Source organism: Mastigoproctus giganteus, chromosome 7, assembly GCF_048544385.1.
Source record: "Mastigoproctus giganteus isolate SK-2022 chromosome 7, ASM4854438v1, whole genome shotgun sequence".
Taxonomy (NCBI): Eukaryota; Metazoa; Arthropoda; class Arachnida; order Uropygi; family Thelyphonidae; genus Mastigoproctus; species Mastigoproctus giganteus.
In genome coordinates, this window is record NC_143581.1 from 47,513,925 (window position 1) to 47,533,594 (window position 19,670).

General features: G+C 40.9%; 1 protein-coding gene across 1 annotated transcript in view; it reads right to left on the minus strand.

The window, feature by feature from the left end:
* LOC150082878 (uncharacterized) overlaps nucleotides 1–17,396 on the minus strand; it is a 163,274-nt gene extending 145,878 nt beyond the window's left edge. The window contains exons 1-2 of the mRNA XM_090378308.1: nucleotides 17,283–17,396; nucleotides 15,206–15,307 (exon numbers count right to left, since the gene is read on the minus strand). Of these exons, the coding sequence (XP_090234434.1) occupies nucleotides 15,206–15,307; nucleotides 17,283–17,322 (142 nt within the window). The 5' untranslated portion in view covers nucleotides 17,323–17,396. The remainder of the gene's footprint in view (nucleotides 1–15,205; nucleotides 15,308–17,282) is intronic.
* Nucleotides 17,397–19,670: the final 2,274 nt, after the last annotated feature.

Below are 19,670 nucleotides of genomic sequence, written 5' to 3' on the forward strand. Positions count from 1 at the left end.
ACCAACCTGTTTGGAAGTAAATTGTAGTTGGATGATGAGGTGATAACTGCACACTGTTTTTAGGGACTTTCAAGTGAGGCACTACAAACCGGGATCATGAATCTGGAGCACTGCTGTAAGAGTGCATTGGGTTACAAACAGACTACATCGAAAAATAGCGTACGTTAACATCAGTTACTTCTACGCTAAGATATAAACTTATCAAACACGTATAACGAAGTGTATAGCCAAAAAAATGCAACAGGGATCGTGATCTTTCGCCTTCAAAGGCAAAGTTGTCTTCAGATATTTTTAAGAACAACTTTTAGAAGAGACAGAAAACGGAATGAAGACATAAGAGAGAAAATGGAAGTGAAAAAGAATATTATTGACACTATCAAAGAGAAGCGTTTGACATTGTACAGACATGTAAAATGGATACAAGAAACAAAATATCCAAAGGCTATCCTGGAATGGATACCTCCTGGAAGAAGCAGAAGAGGAAGACCTAGGAGGACATGAATGGGTGGAGTACGGGAGTGCATGACAGCCCGAGGTTTAACTGACCAAGACACCTTGAACTGCACTTTCTGGTGGGAAAAAATTCCTACCAAAAAAAAAAAGGACTGAGGGAACCAATTGTAAATGGAAACACTCCTCTTGAAGAAGATATTTTTATGGAGTTTATTTATTTCCTTTAATCTCTCAATTCAGAAATTTGAGGGCAAAATCCACACTTCTATGTTAATAATACTTCTCTTCTATTTCATATAATAGACTTTTTCTTCAATTCATCTCTTCAGAGTCTTTTTCATTTCTTCTCTTCATCTCCTTTTTCATTCTGTCCGCATTCCTGTGTCTAGATGTGAACCCAAAGTTTCCTTAGTGAACGTTAGTCAATATTTGCTACGTTAAAGCGACCACATTTTTCGAATGTAGGTGGCGAACCGAATGTTTTCAAATACACCCACCTACAGTGACATCAGTCCGAGTTCTTTCCTTAATTCCTGCTGTTGACAAAAGTGTGTGAAAATGGTTTGATAACGGAACAAAAGTAGTGACACGGTTTTATTTGTTCCGCTCCGTCTTCTAACTACATTTCCCCTTCTCCTTTCCCCTTCCAACAACCGACCAAGCAGCAGGTCAACTACGTTAAATCACGGGTGACAACGACCGCTTACCGTTAAATCATGGGTGACAGATCGATTGGTGGGTCGAGAGCAGCCACACAACCTGATACTAGAGGGCAGAAATGAGGTCTGCTTCGGCTGGCAGGCACAAGTAGCCAGCGTGATAACGACGCGATGGATAAGAAGATGGGGAGGATGGGATGGGAGGGGGGGGGGGGGTGAACGGAAGAGACACTCCCATTGGTGCAAATTCGGCAACTTCCAGCAACATTTGGGATTTGCTCAGAGCGTTTCATTAAACGAATCCGCACACCCAAATTGGCAACAAACCACGCTGATATTCTTCGCAGAGGTCATTTACACTAAGTATGTCCAGGGTTTGAAAACAGCACGCGCACGAAAAAGGCTACGTACAAAAAAATAAAATAAAAAAGCTATAATATCCCGTGTTAGGTTGACTTCCGGTTGTTAGAGAACGCGTTAAACCTAACTTCCGGAAAGCTACAGGTGTTTCTATGTCCAACTGAATGTTCGATAACAAGTCTTGATAGCTCCATTGCTAACTGAGATTATGCGGTTGTCTGGAATGCACCACCGATGGTGACCTAAGGGTAGGGATGTGCATTGTTTCGAATATCAAGCGAGGAAGTGAATTCCCTCCCACTTAATGACGAATATGAACTGTCCTATCAATAACAGGATGCAGAGACGAGTTTTTGCCTCCCCCGAACACAAATTAAGATCACTTCGTATTCCTGGACTTCGCACAAAGATCAATAACTTCTACGAGCTCTCGCTTCCTTCCGCCTTTCTCTTTCTTTCAACCCCCTTCCTTCCCCCCAAATAGTTTCTTAGAAATTTCACTAACGAGAGATGTATTTAAATAATTCTCTACATATAAACAGAAGCTATAGACAAATCCCCTTTAACCCAACAATATTAATCTTTGATAATCTTTAATAATCTAATCAGGACTTCGGGAAATTTAAAAACTATTTCAATTTACAAGCCACTGAATTTTATAATAACAGAAGAATCAAATTGCCTCGTTGTTTGAAGAGAATACAGAACTAAATACGATTCTCTCTGGTTGCCTGGTAACCGGTTGCCAAATTCTTCTTGTTGTTAAAGGAGACACGTGCATTTCTGTCAAAGATAACAATAGGCAAATTCTCCTGCGAGAATAAAACTAGTCTCGCGCTTAATTGTTGCAACAAAAATCATAATGTCAATAGGTAATGTTTAGTACGATGTTGCTTGGCTAGTTGAGAATTGAAGGCGAGTAACGTCTAGGAGCTCATCCTCTTGGAGTTAGTTACTGTTTGGACTATTTGACAATGAAAGGGTCGTATACAAGAACCTGTTCTAGTCTTACGAAACATCTTTAAGTTAAAGAAAGGGAGGTTACGTCATTTCTGACAATATAAAGATGGCTGCACAACGGTGTTTTGATTATTCTTGATGGAAGTAACATGAATTACTGCAGTAGTACACTGAACATCTGCATTTATTAGATGGAGAGAACCCTCGGGCAACGATGGTGACTCACAACGCACTCCTTCAGGTTGTTTGTACAATAGCTCGGTTATAAGCAGACCTTCCACTCAGATCACACGCTGAGGCAGCGACTACCCCTTCATGAGTGCCAGCCGCCGCTCTGATAGGTCACATCAAAGACTTTCTTTTCACAACTAACAGTTGTGAATTAAAGAGGCTGGAATATATTCTCTCTCAGGAATTAAACTAAGAAAAATCAATCTCTTTATTACACAGAACTGCTTTGCCTTAAGCCCATCGCAATTTCTAACCAGGTGAAGTCTTTATACACCACCTTTATCTTATCGACCTTGCGCATAAATCATACCTTGATTTATGCCCTCTTCTGAATGGGAAGTCGGATCATAAGTGCTCTTAACAAGCAGAGGCGAGCTATTGTAACCGAAAAGAAGCTGAATGGACTACTCCTATATTTTTTGCTTAGGACCATGAAGATTCCAGCACAATATACTCTATGTTCAGAGGCGATACCGAGTACTTAGCAACCCTCAAAAGAAAAAGCCAATTTGATTCTCGCCTCCCCCAACACAATTCCCAAACGGGTCTCATTACGTTCGGAGTCCATACAGATAATGATGCAAACCAATTAGATGCCAACTAGCTGGAAAAACAGACACGCGTGTAATACTAGTGAATGAGGAGGATTGTTCTTTTTTTTTTTAATTTGCACAGTTGATATATTGCCCACCAAGACATCATCACAAAAAAAACAACAACAGAAATAGATAGAACATGAAGTTCATTTTGTCCATCTTATAAAAACTGATACTGATGTTATAGTAAAGAACTCAACCTTTTGCAAAGTCGTCAGCAGTGACGTCGGTTTCTTATGGTCCCAAGTATCAGCTAACCCCAAATTTGATACATCTCAAAAATTCCCACTGGGTCTGTCTATTTTGAAACTTAGTTTTCGGCTTTAAACTTTTCCTCTAGATGATTGGTGGCAACAGCATTCGTTTCATCTTATGGGCTCGTATTATTGTACCAACCAGAGCTTGTTGCCTCCAGCTGGGGTTTGTATACACCCAAGGATTCTTGTAAGGTGCACACTGACACCAATACTGAATGCAAACAGCGTCGTTTCGCGAACAAACTCAACAACACATATCCACCTGTTCTATCGGCCATCTTTGAAACGCAGAGGAATCACGCAGCGCCAGATCAACGCAGTATTTAATTAGGGGTGTGACACTATACGTTGCGTGATACATTTACATGTAACTTACAAGTGTTCACATGTATCGCAGTGCGTGCCGATTTTTTTTTGTTTCGTCTTCCTCACGTGCACTCAATGATCACTGGCGAGAATGTAGCGTGTTATTTGCATGCGAAAAATTCTTTGACGCTATTCAGAAACTAATTGATTTAAACCAGTGGACGCCATACTTTTTTTTATATAAATATTACATAAATCAAACGTGTTCATTTGAGCACAGTTGCCTATTGTTGGCCCATAGAACCGAGCTTGGATGGGGTGGGGGAAGAAAAAGAAAGCAAACAGACGTATAATCAGCAAGGGGCCTGTGAAAGAGAAAAGAGAGGGTGATAATGATTATAATCTATATACAGTAGTTCCTCTCTCTGGTCTAGGAATGTTTTTGCCCTGTTGACGACAACAGTAATAAGCACATGGGCACACCATCAATAAATCTAAATTACCCGAGAGCTTTACGTGTTTGTGGTTGTAAAGGGTGACATTTACAGAGGTAAGTAAGTGAAAATTACCCCTGTCACCCGGTAATTCTGCCGTCCTTGAGTGACGCACCCCTTATTACTACCTGTTTGGAGACTAAGATTACAGCTGTGTCTTGGACCGACTGTTTTTACATTTCAGTTCCTCTATCAGTAACTTTTTAAATCCAATCCATTTCTCTTCCTTTGGTTGATCGTACTGGATGAAGTAAATCCACGTACGAATACAAATCGACCAACTAATAAATCTCAACTGAACCGGATGTGGTCTGTTGATAACCTAGAACTACTGTGGAGTGCGATACTCATTGGGCACGGAATGATTGGTGACGTTGTATTTTTTTCTTTTTGAAACTGTTGAGCTGGTTTTGTTATCCATTTTCCTCCACCCAGGAATTCCTTGTCCAGCTACCGTGGGAATTATTTGTTTTAGAACGTGGTGGGGTTTACTAAGCAAGTGTGAGTTAGACCACCCAGTACAGAAGACACTTGACGAATAACCCACAAAGTGGAATGAACTTATTAGCAACGATCTCCGAAGGCAAACTGTGATAAGCTTCATGCTGATTTAATCTTCTAGCGCTCAGCAACTAACAATACATCAACTATTACTGATGTATTGTTGGATGTTCTCTAGATGACAGCTCGAATGTAATATACTCGGGTCTTCTTTGTATCTCGTTTGAGGATTCGAAAGTTCTGCAGCTATTCGTGTTTAGTGTAATGAAAAGCAGATGCCATATCAAACTTTGAATTTGACAACAGTGAACTGTAGTTTAGATGCTGACACGGTCATGAACTCCAAATGTATTTACTGCACATATTCGTACTTGCATTTCAAGATCAATCACTGAAGATCATTATAATATGGAATAAGTGTTTGTACAGGCTTCGTTATAAAAGGTTTAGAGTTTCTAGCAGGCATCCAAGAGTTGCAGTTAATATTACGATCACTGTGTGATAAATACAAAGGGATCTTTGTGACAGGCCACGGTCCTGATCAATCTATCTCACTCCAACCAATCACACAACAAACAAATTTTATTTTAGGACTTGGTTGATTGGTACAGAGTTTTAAGCTATATTTGCATGTTTTCTATGGTAGATTTGTTTGCTGGATGAAAAACCAGTTTCTAGGAGAAAAACTATGTACCTTCGTCAGAGAAACTCAGCCACGTTGGGAAAAAGGCGATAAAAATTCAGTGTTTTTCCAACGAAGGCATTTTAGGACTTATGCGAGTCGCAAGGTCGAAAATACATCTGCTGATGACTTGTCCTTGGCCTTTTTTCATTAACATGAAAAAAAGGCCAACTTCCAGAAACCATGAGCTACAACACATCAATTTCAAGATGCGACATACCACGGAGGGAAGGAAAGAAAGAGAGGGAAAGCGATTTTTCCACGATATTTTGGCTTTTTATGAAAACTTCAATATCTATGCGCTCACACGAATACTACAAGACTACTTCAACATTCTTCTAAATCAAATAAATGATTTAAGATTAAATATACAGAAACTAATAACGCCTTTCAATGTCTCGTGTGGCATACTGTTTGACACAGCATTTGAACCCTCTACCCAGAATACCAATATAATTGTACAATTGTCCTGCTTTGATCATTTGAAACAACACCAATTAGAAAAGATTTTTGTGGCAGAATACTGAATCCCAAGCTAGTTAAACAAAATGATACAAATGCCCAATCTACATTTCAAGATCAATCTGTTATAGGAACGTTGAGGCTAGGTTTGGGTTTTTATGAAGCAAAAACGACTACGGTTATAATGCGCCACGTCACAGGAACGTTGAGGCAACCTCGTTTCAACTTCAGTTGCGCACAAGAAACATAACGTTAGCTAACTCTTTCACAAGTAGGATGCCCTCGTGGGTAGTCCAGTTGGTAGGATCACCGTCCTCCCACGCCGGAGGAATTTTTATGGGCCTTTTTCGCAACGTGGCTGAGTTTGTCGGTCTCAGGCGAAGGTAGCATGGTTTTTTCTCCCGGAAACTCGATTTTTCGTCGAGCAAACAGGAAAGCGACCTCAGAATACACTCAATTTACAGACAATATACACGGAGCAATATGGCTTTAGTCTTTGATGCTCCTAAAACCCTACTGCTACCACCACAGGTAGGATCGATACCTCAAGATGATTAAAGTATCTCAAAAGGTCCAAGGTCAAATGGGAAACTATAAAATCTTACACAAGCGCTTCAATACAAGCCGAAATTTGGAGTTTGCTGACGGTTCCAAATTTGTGGATATCATTTGCTCAGTTTGTACACCTTTCCAGTTGATGCAAATGGAAACGAATGGTTTCGTCGATCACATTGAATCATTTTGCACGCAGTCGGCATTTTTGGCTTAAATCCTATTCAATGGAGGCCAGTCGTTCTTCATGGGATGTGTCATCAAGTAACTCATCACCTGATAAAATTTTTGGACCAATTTTGGGCTGTGAGTATACTCAATGTATCTTCTCCAAATACCATGCTACGGTTATTCGGAGAAGATCTTACGGGCTGTTTGTGTAGCATTTACGAGCCCTTTAAACCCTTAAAATAAACGTGTTCAAATAACTAATTAACGCAACCATTTTTCACCATTTTAACGAATCCCATTTCATACTTGATAGTCATCAACTCACTTGTAATTCCGAAGTGTCTCGAAGGATAATCGGAAGCTACAATGGCATCCACGTAATTTTTTTCTCAAAATATTAACCTCGAAAGAAAGACTCTTTTGGTCACTTGATACATATTGGGACGAAAGGGTTTTATGGGCTTTTTCAGCCAGTGGCTGAGTTAGTCTGTCTCGGGAGTGGGGTTGTATGACTCGGTGCAAATTCTGAACAAACCAACCCACTCATGTGTTTTTATAAATAATTTAGGAAGAAACCTACTCTGATATGAGCAAAATGTGTTTAAAAAAAAATGATCGATTTATACACATGTAAATAAACTGAAGCACAAGTCCAACGGTTCTAGCTATAGAAAGCGAAGATCATGAGTTAATGATGAAGACGGTAATCTCTACTCCTGATAAATTCATGGGACTGTTTGAAAAGGAAAGGACTCGCAATGACTCTAAAAGATTAAGTTTTCTGTAAAGGATTTATAACGTGGACTTTGCAGAAGTTCCACAGCTTCTCATTATGTAGGCTGACTAGTGTATTACGAAGCTGAGGTCTATCCAACCACCAATGGTAATAGATGCCGCAACCGGTCATGTATCAGTTCCGTATACAACCAGGTTAGGAACTGATACACGACTGTTATGGGTTCCTAACAGGTTTAATCCCATTTCAAACAGGTGCCCGCTTGACGTTGCAATAACAATAGCTAACTTGGGACAACAGTCCTGACTTGGGCAATAAATAAAGTAGCGTGCTCTTCACATGAATCAGTCTACCAACTGATTCTGTCCTTCGTCACACTACAGTGATTTCGCTACTCAGATTGGACTTAGCGCACTATGGTCTTAGCTATTAGTGGCAAGTGGCCCGTAAAAAGTAAGCCAACTAATTATTAGACTGATTAGCTGGTCTGGTGGAAGGTTTTATCGTGGAAATGGTCCTAAATTATATGCAATTTAAAGACACGATACAGTGACACAAAAAGATGCTCTTGAGAATCACTTGACTCGAAATACCAATAATTCTTGTGTGGTGCTTCATTTATGGGAATATACATCGCTTGTTCTCTGACGAGATCCTAGGATGGTCCTATAGAGATCTTTGATACGTTTTGTTTCCTGGACTTGTGAACAAACTGCTAATTATAGGGCTGTCAATATTTAGCAACTTTTGTTTATGTTCAGCCAGTGGAGTATACTCTTCCCACAATCCGTTTTTGCTACTAATGCCAAAGTAGAATCTAAAACGCAGAATACAACTCTTACTTAAAAGGTAATACGGGAGATTCTCATATGGTCCTGATTGCCTTTCTGGAGCATCGATAACATTGCTGAATCTGTTTAGTGCTCGAAAATGAGACTCAATTTCGTCTTTGTTATATACTGTTCCAAAGTCCAGTAACTAAAGGCAAGGCCCTATTATGAATTTTAGCCCCCATAAATTAAAATTTGTGTTGTTTAGTTGTTTCTAGTCACTCGGTTACCAGGAAGCAGCTTCTCAATAGCCGTCCACGCCACAACTATGCATGCACGTACTGCCCATAATGCATTAAATTCCTCACCCACTGGGAGTAGTGGGTATCAGTAAACCCGTACTGTGGGCCCAATGAACGGTAACAGCAAATCTCACCCAAGACGAGAGCCAGCAACAACAAAAAAATCCTTCTTTTCAAGGAGTCATATTTTACTTGCTAATCCGGGCCATCTACCAGGACAGTTTATCCCCCTCTCCCAATGGTTCTACTTTGACTAAAGTTCATTATGTCAGCCCACAATAAACTTAATTCTTTCCATGAAATTGGGAATTTCACTCGATTTTCGATTGTGATAGCTTGATATTTGAATCTCCAGGGCCAGATTACGGTCTAGCCAAAATAAGGCAGTGACTAAGTTTCCAATTTCTCAGAGGCCCCATAAATTTATATCGCATACCAAGTTGAACTGAGAATATGCATTTTCCTTTTAACACTGGGCACAAGCCATCTTCAAATCGGACCACAAACCCCTTGCCTTTGAGAATACGGTGAGAATCTTTAATAAAAACAAATATGCATCGAACAGGACTCAACTCTGTAGAGTTGTTGTTGTTGGGTTTTAGGAGCATCAGCAACTAAGGCCATGTTGCTCTGTGTATGCTGTCTGTAAATTGCATGTGTTCTGTGGTCGATTTTCTGTTTGCTGGATGAAAAACCCAAGTTTCCTGGAGAAAAAACCATGCTAACCTCACCTGATGCTGACTAACTCAGCCATGTTGTGAAAAAGCCCATAAAAATTCCTCCCGTCATCAATGGGCCTCGAACGCTGGTCTTTTTCACCCGATGTAGGGAGGATGGCAATTCTACCAACTGAGCTACCCACGAGGGCAACTCTGGAGAGGTTAACTGGGAAGTAATTAAAAATTGCACGCTAAAGAGTATGGCATTGTCCGCATACTACGAGCTTAGGGAGGCTAACGACCTCAAAGACAAATTCAAAAATACCTAACTAATGCCACAGTACGACTGTGTTACTATCCTGAAACTGATATTCCTCTTAGTCACAAGGCATTCAAAGATTCGTAGCGAGGTACGTCTTAAATGATTCAAGAAAATGCAAATGATGCAGACTGGGAGAAGTTTAATAGGCAAGCGATTAAGCTGCTAATTAAGAAGCAATACGAGAGATATGCTGGATTTGTATACATCGACGACTTTATTCAAGGTGAAAAAAAAAAAACTTTGTGGAATCTTGTGAAAACAAGTTACAGAAACAAACCAAACTGGATTACTGAAAGTTTTACTTTTGAGATCCCAAGGGGCGGATGGGAGAGTGTACATTCAGTAATTAAGGATATGAGGCGTCAGTGTACTGTGTCTCTAATTGCGCATTCTTCGGTCGGTTTGCTGGACGAAAAAGCAGTTACGGGAGGGAAACAAATCATGCAAATCTCGCCCAAGGAACTCAGTTAAGTTGTGAAAAAAGCCCGTAAAAATTCCTCGTGTCATTTATGAGATTCGAACCAAAGAAAATTCCATCAGGTGTGGGAGAACGGTGTTTATAACTACAGTGCTACCCCACTGAGAAACACCTTACTCAAATCCTCGGGAAAATTCGATTGGATTTGTGGAATTATTCGAGTCTCTTGCTCCTAGAACTTGCCAATCCCAGAGTATAGTTTGTAACTTTCAAGTGGTAAAACATGTCCTTAACAATTTCATTATAAAGACAGGTCCACAGCTCAGCAGATACTATGGACTAGAACACTGGATCCTCCTGAGGTGGTTCAACCGGCTAACTGGGCGACCGTTCATACTCTCTAGGTAGATCCTCCACTCCAACCTCGGTCTAAACAGTGGAAAATAGGGATTTCAACAGAAAATCTCCACTTTCTAGCTAAATTCATCACAGGGATCATAGCCGCACCCTCCATTTCGAGTATCATTAGATGCTCTAGCTTGGTGGGCCGAAAATAAGGGCTCATGAGACTTCCATTGCGGACTACCGTCTTAGTATGTCTCAAAAACATGTTCCCATCCAATACAATTAGTCTCTATAATGCGCTCGCCACACATCCTTACAAATTTTGCAAAGAGAACTACAGGAAAGATGCACCAAAGAACACATACCAATTGAGATATAGGTGAGCAATCATTCCCAATGTTGGACAAGAGCGAAGTAACTGTGATGACCAGTTTATCATAAAAAAGTACCATCCTCCTGCCAAACTTTCAGTAGGCATGATGCAGCACGCTTTGAATCTGCAGATGCAATCTTTTGTGCTAGAGAATATACTTTATTGTGTCTCAGTAAAACTGCAATTTCAGCCTCAATTTGTAAATGAATATAGACGATATTCCGGTGATGGTATAAGTATTAACCTGTCTCAATGTTTTCATCTCTCACCTTTTACTTGAATGTGAACAGATAATAACAGCAAGCCAAAAAATTATTGTTCCTTCTTAGATTCGCAATACTCTTAGTCTATGAATCTCAGTCATTGTGCTTAAGAAATCAAGTGCATCATACGTTTTCCTTTTCAAGTGTCTACTGATCTGTTGAATTTTAAGAAAACAAACATGTCGTTCTGCAATGAAACTTGCTAAACAAATCCCATCCTGGATATTTTTAATGTAAGCCTTTATTAGAACTATCTGAATGCGTACTTTAAGCTGCATTGTCTTTGCAGATTTTTACAAGGGAAGGAGACCATGCTGGTCAGTCCATACAAAGGATATAACACCCTTTAAATACATCCAAATGGCGTCTAACATTCATATATTTGGTGTCCGAAAGTTACAACTGTAAGTTCTGAGATAAAGAAAAATATGTACTTAATGGAATGCTATGAAATCTTTCAAGGGACAGTATTTATAATTCTGGTTAAATTGAGTCCGTGGGATGGTGTTTATATTGTGTCGAAATTGCGTGCATTGAATATCCGTTTTGAGTGAAGAAAAACAAGAATTTCTGAAAAGAGAGAAACCGTAGCTCGAAACCGACTATCCTTGCCGAATCTACCGTCCAGTTTGAAAAGAAACATACCTGAAGAATCCTAATCATAGTTACCCAAAACTGAGGAGCCATTTGGGCATTAATTCGCATTTAATAGAGGTTCGCTTATGGCAAACCTCAGAGCAATAACTTCAAAAGCGCTACGCCGTGTAAAAGTGTGAAGATAAATCCCAATCCTGAAGAGCAGATTTTAGTCCAGGGCATTCTTTGAGGAGGTCAAGGTATTGCAATGCACCATCCTAAAGCATCCCAGATATTATTAATCGGATTCCGGAAATCTGTCTGGCTTCATCCGAAGAATATTCACACATTTAATTAAAGATATTCGACCAGCTGATTCCTATGTGGAAGGGCATTATCCTCCACGAAAACAAATTCAAGGCGTATGTTGCCTTTCACAGAGGACCCAATTATCACGGACCTATACCAGTCAAGACGCCATCCGCAAAAATATAGAAATTGCTGCGGACATTCATCACAATGCACCTCATTGCACCATTAGACCAGCGCAATGTTTGTGGTCCCTTTCCCTGATGGATGCCACAGCAATGGAAGCACGTTCTCTGCAGATTCTGTATGTTGAAAAATCAGTTACAAGTCCGAGTAAAATCTGTTCAAAATAACCATGGGTTATCTTGAACAGTCCTCATTTCCTGTTCCCGATGCTTTCAGAAAAATGAGGACTGGATAGCTACTCGGCTGTAAATTTTTTTCTTAATTAAACCATAATCTTAATCTTTCTGCAGCGATCTGATATTTTCTTCACTCAAGATGACTTATGAATGTATTGTTGTTATTAGGTGTATTGGAAATTTTATTTCGTCCTTTATTTAAAAAACACTTTAGCCAAACGAGGGTACGTTGAAAAATATATCAAGTACGGATTTACTTCAATAATTCCATTCTACAATTCCAGTTCCACATTTTGGAACTTTTCTACGTTTTGCATTCCAAACTGTGGTGTGCAGCTGCCCACACTTTTCTCTAAAATCACTTTCTCCTTTGATGGAATCAAAAATCTTCTAAGGTAGAACGTTACGTGTAGATATAGGAGACGATTACACTTTGTGGGGGGAAGGGGAGCGTATTAGGCCTGAAGTAGTCGAGTGGTCAGGAGCGAGAGTGCAGTAGCACACGCTGTTTGGGTGGACCGTTAGACCGTGACTGCTAAATACGATTAACGATTGTGTCCATGATTTATTGTAAACTCCTCTGACCTGGTGGTCGTGCCGGAGTACAAAAAAGAACTATTCTGATGTTTCCAGGATCTACCATTTTTAATCTATACTGAAATTCACTTCAACTGCCTTCTATCTAGTCAAGACGAAATATCAAGGGCTGTATATTCATGAGAATTACACCATCACCTCAACCAATCAAAAGATTGTAAATTCACCAACTGGTGTTCAACATGTAAGATATAATTTAAGATCCAATTTTTTATATAAATAACAAGGGGAGGGGGGAATGGCATGCATCTCCAGTATGGGCAATAATGTCCAGGAAGCCTGGAAAAATTATTGTCAAGAGGAAGATAAAAGCAAATACCACACATGAAGGTCCCATCAATTCCGAAATATGCTTCTTCAGTCCGGGTTCCCAAAAATCAAAGCTAGTCATCTTTATAAAATATAAAAGCAAATTTGTGCCTTTCATTGAGAAATAAAAAACAAAAACAGTCAAGTTGGTTGCCAGCAATCACAAAAAGTTCTTGGTATCAGCCCAATACACCTTTTCAAGGATTCCATTTAAGCTTCAGCTACTTCAAACCAGAGACAATGTGCTTTAGAATTATATTTTCCTCCTGGATGAAGCTGTGTTTATTACCACCATCAAGTCTTTGACAGGAGATCGCGCCACTCTCTTCAATACGAAATCAGTATACCCTTCCCTCTTATTCTTCTGTCTCTACCATAATTCTCTGAGGAATTAATCACTTGCGTTTCGACGAAAAAAAACATGGTATTAAACAAAAAAGAGAGAAGAGAAAATAAGACCACATGGGCATTCAGAGGTTACGAAACTACAGGGCAGGTTGAAGATCGTTAATAATCTTCACTACCTTTCCAACCTTAAAGGCAAAATTAGCACGCCTTTCCACTGCCTTGAACTCTAAGAACATTCATTTGGATCATTTATTTCAGCCAGTAGAATGGTCACCCAGTTATTACCGCAACTTGTGGTCAATAGAGTCTCTCAAGAGTTGTTTCCTTCTGTATTGCGTGCCTTAGTGAAAGACCTTGTGCTTTCTAGTCAAAGATGTCGTAGTAAGCCAGGATGTCAATCAAACCATTGTTCAGTTTCGTGGACAACACTACAGTAGCTGTTTTTCAGTGACAGTGAAATATTTATTGGCAAAGCCCATTCTATACTCATCTCAGTTGCAATTCAATTCTTTCAAGCCTTTATTAAAAGACTTGCAATTCAATTTCTAACAGGTTCAAATAGTTCAAAACTGGACAATTTCCTGATGCATTCTGAAATACAGTTATCGAGAAGGCCGATTAAAATCAGCTCACCTAGAATGGACAATATCGATTTGACTTCCAAAGATCTCCCCACAGATCCCTAGCGTAAAACCAACAAGGACCATCTTTTGGTATTTATGTTGATCTTTTGCTCAAAACATCGGTAAAAATTACGCTGTTATTGAGGAGTCTGCCAAGTTAGGGGTTCATTTTCGTTACCAAGGTCTTGTTGAAGTAGAAAATAAATGGTTTTTCACCGATGACAATATAATTTAAGACTGCAAGAGTTTAGTATTCCTAATGCTCGCACTTCCAAACACCTCGTTCTTGTACACTCATACATATACAAATATGTGATGTTACGTTTCTTCATATATCATGCAGTTTGATGATAGCGGCTGTCGCCTAACCCCCCGATTAGTGTTCTGCAGTGTCTTGGTGGGCTCCCCGTGTGGCCTTTGACGTCACACACCAGACTCCTGTTTGGTTACTTCATCGCAACATAAACTAAGGTTCGTTATTGTTGTATCTCATTGTGACCAAGCTAGGTTGGTAATTTAAAGGTCGTGATGGAACTCCCCAAGGTCATTTTAACCATCCAATACAAAAATTAAAGGCTTTATTATTATTTAGCTTCGAAGAAGATACATTCCACAGAATCCTCCTCGTTTTAAATTTATTATTATAAAAATAAAGAAAAGAAAAGCACCCTACCCTCTTCTACCCCGACCCCAAGTGGTATGTGGAAACCACATTTAGCCTCCAAGTTCTCAACCAAGATGTTTTTAACATGAAACATGCAGAATAGATCACTCACATATTCACTTCGCAACAGCATACAAAAAATAGGGGGGGAGGGGGGCGTCTTCTACGTCCCTTTATTGATTCAAGCACTTCTTTATTTCTCATTCAAGAGACTGGTGTACTCGAGAGGAGGGGAAAAAAAAGCGTTTTTCCAGAATAACTGAGTTCGATTTTATTTTCAGATACTCCAGTGAGAGAACGCAAGTGCATATATATATTAATATTCAAAAAGGGTTTGTATATTTTATTGATTTTTATAGACTAGGAGAAGGGGGTGGGGGGGAGGGTACTAACGTCAAACGGGTGAATGGGCAAGGCCAGTAAGTAGGATGTAAAATAAAGTTACAAAAGGATCGTTTCATTAGAAATCAATTTTGATAAACATTTCTAAGAAATTTTACTTTTTTTTTCGTTTTAAAATTTTATTTTTCAGAAACTGCACTCACCTTGTCCAGGTACCCCATCTTGGGCGCCACAATCTTCGGTTGTACATAAACCCTCCTGGTCTACAACGCTATCCTCATCAAAACCATCATCCATTTCGTCACCTACAAAATTAAAGATTCATTTTAGCTGGAAGAAGAAGAAGAAGACGAATAATTGAAGATTTTAACACTTTTTTTGCATATTAGCCAGAATTCAAGCTTCAGGTACTAGGGGGAGGGGAGGGGAATTCAAGAAAAGGGGAAAGCAGAGTTTAAAAACCCTTTCTTTGTTTAATTTCTTCTCGGAATTCAAGAAAACCTTGACATGATGCTAAAATGCTGGCCAAGCACTCTGTGTGTATCATTAAATACATTTTTATCCTTTATAAATCGAATCTTTCGTGGCCTGTGAAAAAATTAGGAAGTTTCCACCTTCACTCCTATTTTTATTTATTTATTTTTCAAATAACAAAGCTTGAAGTTTTAAAATATTTAAAGTTTATTGAGCTAAACTGAAAATTGATACATCAAGGATGATAACGAAGTACATCTTGTCCTGTCTAATAAATAATCAAAAGAAATGGTTTACTTTTTCTTGTAAAGTTCTTGTTTAGTTCCAGTTACCATGGAAATACGTTGCTTATTTGTTAACTGTTATATATAACTATCTATATTGTTAATTTTCTTCCATTAGTTTTCATTTAAAAAAAAAAAAAAGCTTATTTATTTCTTCTTATCCAATTAAGAAATTCAATTTACGCTGGTTTTCAGGAAATGTCTAGTGACTTGCTGCAGATCTGATCTGATTAATTGTTAAATCCAATTCAGTTTTTTAAAAACTTCAACAGTGTTGATTGTAGAGCATTAAAACCGACAACAGTGTTTTAAAAGATGCACAGCGTGCTGTTCAGATTATTTAAAATTTACATACACCATATTTTTACGTAAAAAAGTAAATGACACTTCATAAAAATGGACAGTTACAATGACATTTTGGATATGGCTCGATGATTCATGGAGTGGAGGTGGCAGGTGTACAAGGTAACTACGATTTTAATATCTTAGCAACGAAACGAAGACCAAATGGATACAGAATAAATCCTCAAGCCACAGAGATAAATACACGCGCTATTATCAAAGACAAATTACAGCGTGTCAACTCCAACAGGTGGACAACGCTTCTGCAAACACTTCAGAAGCGAGTCTGAAGCTCGCAAACTAAGCCCACCTCGCAACCCTAAACTTCTGAGGTTTTTCTTTTTGGTTTTTGTGTACTTCGCCATCCCACCATGTCGCGCTTGTTACTGGCAACCTTTGGACTTTCCCAAGAGCGCGAGCGAAGGAAACATCCCCCAGAAATGACACCGCAGAAGTGGACACGTGTCTGGCTCTTAAAACTAAAATCACTTTTGCGCTCTTTCCACGGATAGAGGAGGGTGGACCCGCCTCAGCCGCTACTTGGTTGCAATCATAGCAGCGACGGTCGACCGTGATTTAATGATCATTTCGCCGACCCCGCATCGTGCGTCCCTTCCTCTAACGCCCCATCAAATCAATAACATGGGCGTGCGGTTAACGCTGTTAGAGCAGCATTAACCGCGCCGTCACCGGGAGAGGTAACGGACCGCCATTACATTTGTCGCGATTTTGGTCAGCTCAGTGACGACACCACCGATCTTCCCCCCCCCTCAGATTCGGGTCACTTACGGGTGCAGCCGCCAGGGCGAATCCGGGAAATTCCTGCGCGGATTAAGCGCACACACACACAGGGGTGGTTACAGCAAACGTGGACCGAATGGGTGCCGGCTCTGTGACGACCACGAGGTCGTTCCGGTTACACTCGCACGGGCAAGTTTCCAGTATCACCTCGCCACCTGACCCGGCGGTGGGGGGGTGGTTAACAGGTAAAGCAACCCTCCCCGATTCATCGCGCTGACACATTAGAGGGGGGGATGGACGGATTCAGAAGTGGAGTTTTCCCCCTCGGCGAAGTAGCCCGTGCTTCGAGGATGCGCCAATAGCGCGAGCTCCTCCCCCCTCCATTATCTCATTAATGACTAAAGGAACGAAGATAGAAATAATAGAAGTATTCACTCACGTTTAACAGCTCTGGGCTTGGCTTGCTTCCTCCGTGACATGGCACAACAAACCACCCTGGCTACGCGGGACTACCACCACCACAACACCGTCCTCCGAGTGCGGCCTGTCGTCGCCGACTGCTACCGATCCGCAGAAGAGAAGGTAATACACACCAACACACGCACATAAACTGTTGACTGGCGGAGAGTCCGCCCCTACCTTCGTCCGAGTGAGTGAAGGGAGAAGGGGACTGGTATTCAATATAAACTAGGATCCGAGCATGTGGGCTTGCTACGTCATGACGACAGCGTCTCAGCGGGGCACGGCATCCCCGCAGGAAATGAGCGCACGCGTGTGTGCTGACTGCAAGCGCGCGAGAGAGAGAGAGAGAGGAAGGCAGAGGAACTGGGCGCCCTGGGAATTGCCGAGCAATCGAACGTATACCACGCTTGGACTGCACTCTACCGTTCTCTCTGTGTGTGTGTGTTGGAGGAGGATTTTTTTCCTTCTCTCTTTCTCTCTCTCTCTATTAATTGTTTGTCCCGTGTCGTCACGGTGACCTCTTCGGGGTCAAGATGAGGTCAACGATATTAAATTAAAGTTGGTAAAATAAAAATAAAAAAATGGGTGGAAGAGGGAGGGGGAGGGGGTGATTCGTAAACTACTAAGACACGTGTCTCTCTCTCTCTCTCTCCCCTCACTATTTTTCTCTTCCTCTGGTCCGGGCTTGCGCACTTGGCTGTCGTATGCCGAAGGGCTGTTCTGTCATTGGACGAGAAACTCAGGTGTGCAGTGTATTGGCTGGCAAACGGGTTGATGCGAGCGTGGTTTAACAACACCTAGAGAGGGTGGGGATCTCTCTCTCTCTGTCACCGTTCACTAAGCATAAAATAAACACAAGAATAGATCTGCCGCGAAGGATTATGGGTAACAACTGCAGTTTTGCAACGTCCGGGGACGCGCGCGCGTGTGTGAGGGGAGGGGAGGGGGGAGAGGGCTCCCTCCCCACTCCGCAAACCGACATAAAAGAAAATATTCGTCGTCATTTACAGCACGTGCTTGTGGACAACGCCACACTCTCCGATACGTAATTATTAGCTCGCACTAACTGGCTCGCGTTCAAATGTTCTCTCTCTCTCGCAACTAAACAACGCGAGCAAAACCACGCAGTCATTTTATTGATTAAAATCTACTCAAACACAAGCGCGCGCGCACACGCACACCAACACACACACACACGGTCTTATTTTTACCAAATAATGTCGATTTCGCGTTTCCATGACTACGCACGTGAAAATGTCGGCGTTGCAATTGTGATGTCATTTGCTGTTTTTCAATAGTTCATCTGCCGACACGTTGAAGCCACTTCTGCGCTGTGAAGAAGAAACAGCACTCGGAGGGAGCTTTTCAGATGGCTCCTTCTGTCTTTTAACTGCTTAACAAAAATTATCCCACAAAAATCATACACGCGTTTTGAATCCTATTCTTAACCCTCCCACCAGCCCTCCCTCCCCTTCACTAGTTAACCACTTACGATTAATGCGTTTAATTATAACTCCGGATAACCGCTATTTGGAGAAGAAAGCGAGATTCAGTTGTCATGACAACTGGGACGCGCTCTACTGATTGACAAGCTCCATCTTGGGAACACACTGGACATCCCTGCTCGGATCAGAGGGAGTTACGTAATCCAGTATATCCATACGACGCGTACCTTTTACTCCCGGTAACCCTGTGCGCGCACACACACACACACACAGGACTATGCGAACTTTCACAATTTAAAATCCCCATTCTAATAAATCTCGATTTCATGGCTTTTCCACCGAGGACTGCTAATACTCTGACAACAGCGAATGGTCCACCCGGCTTCTCCCATCCCGATAACGACTGCTCTCAGGTCAGAAGCCCACTGGCCCTGTTTAAGCCCACCAGCGCTTTCCAAATTAGCGAATAGAACTTACGACCTCCAACCACAGGTAATAAACTGGCTCGAAGATGGAGAATATTTGATGCGCACACTACAGGTCAAAAGTAACCGGCTACAGTTCCTCGATGCTACACATCTGTATGTGATAAACTTTACCATTTGGACATCGATGGATGTCCAAATGAAAAAAATAAATCCTCCAACACGACGACCCCACGGGTCAAAGGAATTTACGGTCATTTTAACAATTACTACCAATCGCATTTAGGTGATCAATTCAGTTCGAACCATGGTCAACTCGAATGCGTATCCTACTGCACTCGACTATTCGGCAACGTCAAGCCTGTTAATGCAATCCTAACAAACGACAAATGCGACTTGTTATAAACTCTGCTGTCCAAAATTTGACGCAACCTAAAAAACCAAACATATCAATATATATCCAGATTGTATTTTTTAATAAATATTTAAGATTTC